General features: G+C 41.5%; 1 protein-coding gene across 1 annotated transcript; it reads right to left on the reverse strand.

Annotated features, from left to right (window-relative positions):
• Positions 1-92: 92 nt before the first annotated feature.
• Positions 93-5,881, reverse strand: LOC107094293 (protein ADP-ribosylarginine hydrolase-like). Its single transcript, XM_015389829.1, has 8 exons — positions 5,710-5,881; positions 4,107-4,221; positions 3,924-4,032; positions 3,614-3,712; positions 3,432-3,537; positions 2,335-2,601; positions 1,864-2,078; positions 93-524 (listed from the first exon to the last, which is right to left on the reverse strand). The coding sequence occupies exons 1-8, from the start codon at positions 5,715-5,717 to the stop codon at positions 376-378; spliced, it is 1,068 nt and encodes a 355-aa protein (XP_015245315.1). The 5' UTR covers positions 5,718-5,881; the 3' UTR covers positions 93-375.
• Between the last annotated feature and the right edge of the window lie 144 nt (positions 5,882-6,025).

A 6,025-nucleotide genomic window follows, 5' to 3' on the forward strand; every position in this document is an offset into this window, starting at 1 on the left:
GTTGTTTGTTTCTTTTTATTGCATAATTCATGGAGGAGAGGGTGTTCCTCCTTATATAAAAAAGCTTTTATTTTGCCTTAAAAAAAACCAAACATGTCACTCAAATGAGACGATAACGTCCAGTGGAGCTTTCTGTATCCACGCTGGCATTACATCACATTTATTCAGCTCTGCAGGTGAGATAACATGACCACTAGGGGGACCTCTTGAAACACCAGCCACACTGTCATCACCATGGGTCACCCTCACTCTGCCACACAAACAACCCTTTGGGTTTGGGGGCCAGACTGTCCCCTACAGGCAGATGTTAGGACACCGAATCAATGCACATGGCTCGTTCTGCTTCAGCCGGGCTTGTTTTCCCTCACTGCTGCTTCAGTGTGACAGGGCGTAGAGCTGCTCAGCACAGCGTTCCAGCCGCTCCCGGTACTCCAGGTTGCAGTAGTTTCCTATGGGGACCCCCTTGGTGCCGTGAAGAAGCCCCCAGCAACAGGCGGCGATCACTGCTGTGCTGTCACTGTCGCCTTAATCAGAAAAAGAATATTATTGGAATTAACTTTGTATGAAATGTCTTCTATGCAACTCAGTAACTTTAAACAATGTAGTGTTTGAACAAACCACTACATTGACTCCTCTATTCAAGATGTGTACAAAGGCCTTCATAATAAATATAGGCCTATTTTTAAGCCTGATACGGATACATCACACTGTTCTCTATTTAATGGATTGCTGATAGGCCGTTGGTAGAACACGTTGCTGTGAAGTCACCAGCCACCATAATGGTACTCCCTAGTTAGACTAGTTGGAATGTAAACAAGTGTGCTATAGCACTGAACGATGATCTAAATTTAAGGGGGGCTTAAGAATCAAAAGAAAGAAAGTCATCACTTTGACACAAACCAGCTGTTTCATAGCATCTGATTACTGTATTTATGGTAATAAACAGGCACATCACATTGCAAAATAGGTATGAGGTCTTAAGAATTCTATAAATCATGCATATAACATATCCAAATCCAAAATTAGCGTTAAAGCATAATACTGCAGTCAGATATTAAGAATATTACACACTGACGATGTGCCAAAAGTGCTAAATTGATGATGTACATGTGACATGCATGTAATGATTACATTGTTATAACTACATTAAAGGCATTTTTGTGACTCCAGTCTGTGGGAACAGGGAGTACCAAGGAGGTGGCAGGTGACTTCACAATTCCCATTCCTAAATATGTGTTCAAATTTTAAGTGCAAAGTGAGTTAATTATAGTGGCTGATTTTGGAGTGGAGAGAAAAGACCAAAGAACAATTGTAAGAAAGTGACAAGGAAAGGTGCTCGAAGAAGGAATGGATAGAGAAAAAGGAGACGTTTAGCTTGTTGGATAGGTTGTAAAGCTCAAATATAAGTGCTGAAAATTTAAACTAACTCACTGGCTGGCAACCCTTTTGTGCAGAGATGGAGATCAAAGATTAAAAAAAAACAAGAAAATGCTTCCACCTGAGCTGATAACTGGCTACGAGAAAACAGCTCCTCTCCAGGTGGATTTGGTGTGACACAAAATATGCATGTAAATATATAAACACTTCATGATAATTTTTTTCTAAAGATGGTGGTGGGGGATTCAGTTGTCACCAATGATTTTTATCGAGAGAAAAAAATAACTTCTGCAACATACGTAGGATATGAAACTACTTATTTCTGACGTCCCTTAAACCAGCTAAAACTGACTGGAGGTGACCCATCTGTTGGGAAATCAACAGCTTCAAACCCTAAATAAATGCTGACAATATTAAAAACAGAAACAAGGTTGTAGAAGCAGAAATTATGTGACTCAGAATTAAAGTCCAAACTTTCTAGCTGACCTCCATGGAAAGCAGCTCTCTTCATCAGCTCCTCCCAGTCCGAACCAGCAGCCAGCAACGCATCCAGCGCTATCATCGGAGCGTCATGGCCGCTACGCCCCGCCCACCCAGACAGACTGAAGCTCTTATAGGCCTCGTCCCGCTCTGCTGGACCGTAGGAGGAGGGCCAGAGTAAAGGTCCCACTCCCGTAGAGAGGCCCCTCATATCCAAGTACCTGAGGACAGAGGTAAGTTTACTGATGATGGAAAATTGAATAATGTGATTAACTTAAGTGCTGCAACAATGCAGGCAGGTATTTAATCAATTAGCTTTATCTGTAAATCAATTGGCTCCCAGAGGCTGCAGTTAAAAGCTCCTAGAAGCTTAAACAGGCTAAAAGAATCAGCTGAGGTAGCAAACTTAAATCAGACGATCGCATGACCTCACTTCTAGAAGAAAATAAATAAAAGGCTGATTTCAGCAGCTCATACCACTGCCATTTATCACAGAAATAGTTCCAGTCACGCTCCGTCTCCTCCACGGCGAACCCCCGACCCTGAACGATCATCCGTGCTGTGGGGACGGCCTCGTTGATCAGGCCCAGACCCCAGGTGGTCATCGGCCGGCGCTGGATGGCGTACGCTGCAAAGAGAGCCGACGCCACAGCCCCCAGGAAACCAGTGGGGTGAGGATGGGTCATCCTGCCCGTCTCCACGGCGGCAGCCACGAGGGACAACAGCTGGTCAGGCCTTGGATACCTGAAGTGGAAAAAAATAAAGATTTAAAGAAGATGAAAAAGAGGCTTTTGAAGAAACTCAAGGATGATTAGCAGCCGTTGGAAGTGGCCTTCTTTAACCTGATCTACGGCTTAAGTAGGAGAATCTGTTCACAGGTTACCAACCAGACATGTTCGCCACCAATAGTTATAGTAAACTGGCAGGAAGAAAGCCACTGCATAATGATATATATATGAAAAAAATTCCTATGTGTAATAAGTCATGTAGAAACTGCATCACAATGAACAGTGCCGACACACAGTAGAGGCAGTGTCATGCTGTGGGGATGTGTTTCTTTAACAGAGACTAGAGATTGACTGACAGAGAAAAACGAAGAACAATAATGGGACAATGTGTTTCAACTTCTAATAAGAGGATCACCAAAGTCTTCATCAGTACAAAAATACTTAAACTTTTATAGATGCGTTCGATATAGAGTGATACACCTCAAAAGGTTCTGTTTTATGTCCTAATTTTTAGACTCTAGGCTGGTTATAGCTGTTCTTTATGCATCTTTTACAACCAAACTTTTTTTCCTCCTCTTAATTTTTCAGTGATATAGTTGGATAATCCAGCTGAGGAGTTGCAGCTTACCACTCTATAGAGTTTCAATAAGCCTTCCCAATGATTTAGTTTCCCGTAACATGATATTATTCTATCAAGAATTTTGTTGATTTGTTTTTTTCTAAGTGAAAAAAATTTCAAATCATATTGAATTTGTAGCACAGAGTCCAAATAAGATATACTAGAGTTTTTGGTCATAAGAAACAATATTTTTGCAAGACATACTTTTCCCAGGAGGAGATTCTTACTTCAGCCCGATGCACATGGACCTCATTGCTGCTCCACAGCCGGTACCGTCTGGGTTATATGGCACTCTGTAACCCCCTTCTTCCCCAGGCTTCAGTTGAGAAACACCTTAAAGAGCACATCACAGCTGCACATCCATGTTTCCAAACAGCAGATGTGATATCATTTTACAGAGAAAACATACCCAGAATGCTTGAGGGCCCTGGTTTCCTCCCGTCCATGTCCTTCATGGCCTCCACGTAGCGAGCAGCCACCTCATGCAGGAGCTCCTCCCCTGCTTTCCCTGTCAGAACCAGGTCAATTTACTCCATCACTTAAATATACAACTATATACAACCTAAACTTTTTTTAAATGGCAAATCAATGAATAAATTACGAGATTCTACCTTTAGCTGAGGCTATTTCAATGGATGTGTTTTGATCTGATTAATCTAATTAAATGAGGCGATAATTAGAATAAAGAGCCTGTAAAGAGCCCATTGGTTTGACCTCACCTGTTGCAAGTCCTTCAGCAGTTGCCAGGTGTAAAACTGTGTCATCACTCACTGGCCAATCAGGAAGCTCAACCTTGATGTTCTGCAACCCACCAAGCTCCTCCAGTTCCTAGAGAGCCAGAAGGGGTGAGACATTTTGAACATAACAGCACTGCTTTTTTTTTTTTCTAGATCTGCACTGACCTGGTGAATAGCAGGTCCAGACTCATTATACTCCCACAGCTGGTTCCTGTAACCCAGAGCATCACCAGCTCCACTCAGCACCATGGCTGCTTTGTAATGCTCCAAAGTGGCAACTCTGTAGATACAAAGAGATGAAAAGCCCAAATAAAAAATACTTGTTAAATTAATACATGTTATGGCTTTAGCAACCATTGGAAAGATAACTTTACATTTGTTCAAAAAGTTATTACGATAACCCTTCATAAGCAGGGTGAACCACGAAAATAAATTGTAAAAAAAAAAGAAAAGATGGCTATTAATAGAGTAATGTATCAAACTATATGGAAAGTTTAGTGGAAGAAAAAAGTGTAGCTCAAACAAAATCGAAATTACTCTGTTCACATTCAAATAGTTTTTCCATCAAATTGTCCCATAGAGCATCCATCCATCCATCCATCCATCCATCCATCCATCCATCCATCCATCCATCCATCCATCCATCCATCCATCCTCTTCTGCTTATCCGGGGTCTGGTCGTGGGGGTCCCTCTCCCCAGCCATTTGGGCCAGCTCCTCCGGGGGATTCCCAAGGCGCTCCCAGGCCAGCCGAGAAACATAGTCCCTCCAGCGTGTCCTGGGTCTCCCCCTGGGCCTCCTCCCGGTGGGACGTGCCTGGAACACCTCACCAGGGAGACGTCCAGGAGCCATCCTAATCAGATACCCGAGCCACCTCAACTCGATGTGGAGGAGCAGCGGCTCTACTCCCATAGAGCAGTGATTCCCAGTCACTGATCTCTATTTATAATAGTACACTGTGCTGTGAAGTCACCAGCCGCCATATTGGTACTCCCTGATTAGACTGAATGTAAACAATGTTGTTTGATGCTACAGCATCAAACCACAATGATTTTCTCATTTTAAGACACAAAACCAAAAAAGATGATGATCTGAAGGTAATTATCAAAGCAACCTGATCTTCTTTTACATCTCAGCAGAGGCTGATTGTTTCCATGCAACACAGCAGTGATGCAGGATTTCATGCAAAAGGAGCAAAACTCAGGAAATCTCTTCATTGGGTCAAAAATCATCATTAAATAACTTAATTGCATGTTTGAAATATGTATTAATCAGTGAAATGAACATGAATACAAGAAATTTGGTAAATATTATTGTTTGACACAATTTCAAAAAACCAAATACATTTTTTTTCTGTTTAAGAAACACCTGTTTGTTTTTTAAGCAGAAATTTCCTAATTAGGTAAATGGGTAAGTGTGTGTTTATGCATATGTATGTTAAACAGTTTTATAGCCAAACAAAAGTGTTTTAGAATATAATAATATATTCAAAAAAAGGTTAACCAAAACAAATAAAACAATATTATTTAGAAACTTGGAATAAAATATCTGAGCTGATTAGACACTCATTTAAAAATGTTTTAAAAGGTCAGTTAGAGGGAGCTGGCCCTTCATGTTATATTTAGTTCTCGGACCATGGAGCGAATAAAAGCCTGTTGATGAACAGCTGAGGAAAGGAAATGAGCTAACTATGGTTATAAACACATATTTATGCGCTTGAAGCGCAGGTATCGCAAAGAAAGTCCACCATGCAGCAGCAGCAGCCTCACCGGTCCATTGCTGAGCGTCCTTCCCCGAAATCAGAGCCCAAGAGGCGGACACTCTGTTCTGTTCACACCGAGGCTGAGGCACTGCGGTCAGTCTATAAGAAACAAACGGTCAGTCAAGCTAGCAAAGCCCCCACGAGATTCTTCTGTTCATTTTTTTATGGCGCAGGAGTACTGAGTATTACGGTAAATTTCGTTTTCAAAATAAAAGTACGGATGCAGATGAACGCTAGAAAACTCTAATGTATTAGTTTGACATTTCTGTCTTATGAACACATAATGATTCTTCCTGAAGATGTTCAAATATATATATATATAT

This window comes from Cyprinodon variegatus, unplaced genomic scaffold, assembly GCF_000732505.1.
Source record: "Cyprinodon variegatus isolate N-32 unplaced genomic scaffold, C_variegatus-1.0 Scaffold475, whole genome shotgun sequence".
In the NCBI taxonomy this organism is placed as follows: Eukaryota; Metazoa; Chordata; class Actinopteri; order Cyprinodontiformes; family Cyprinodontidae; genus Cyprinodon; species Cyprinodon variegatus.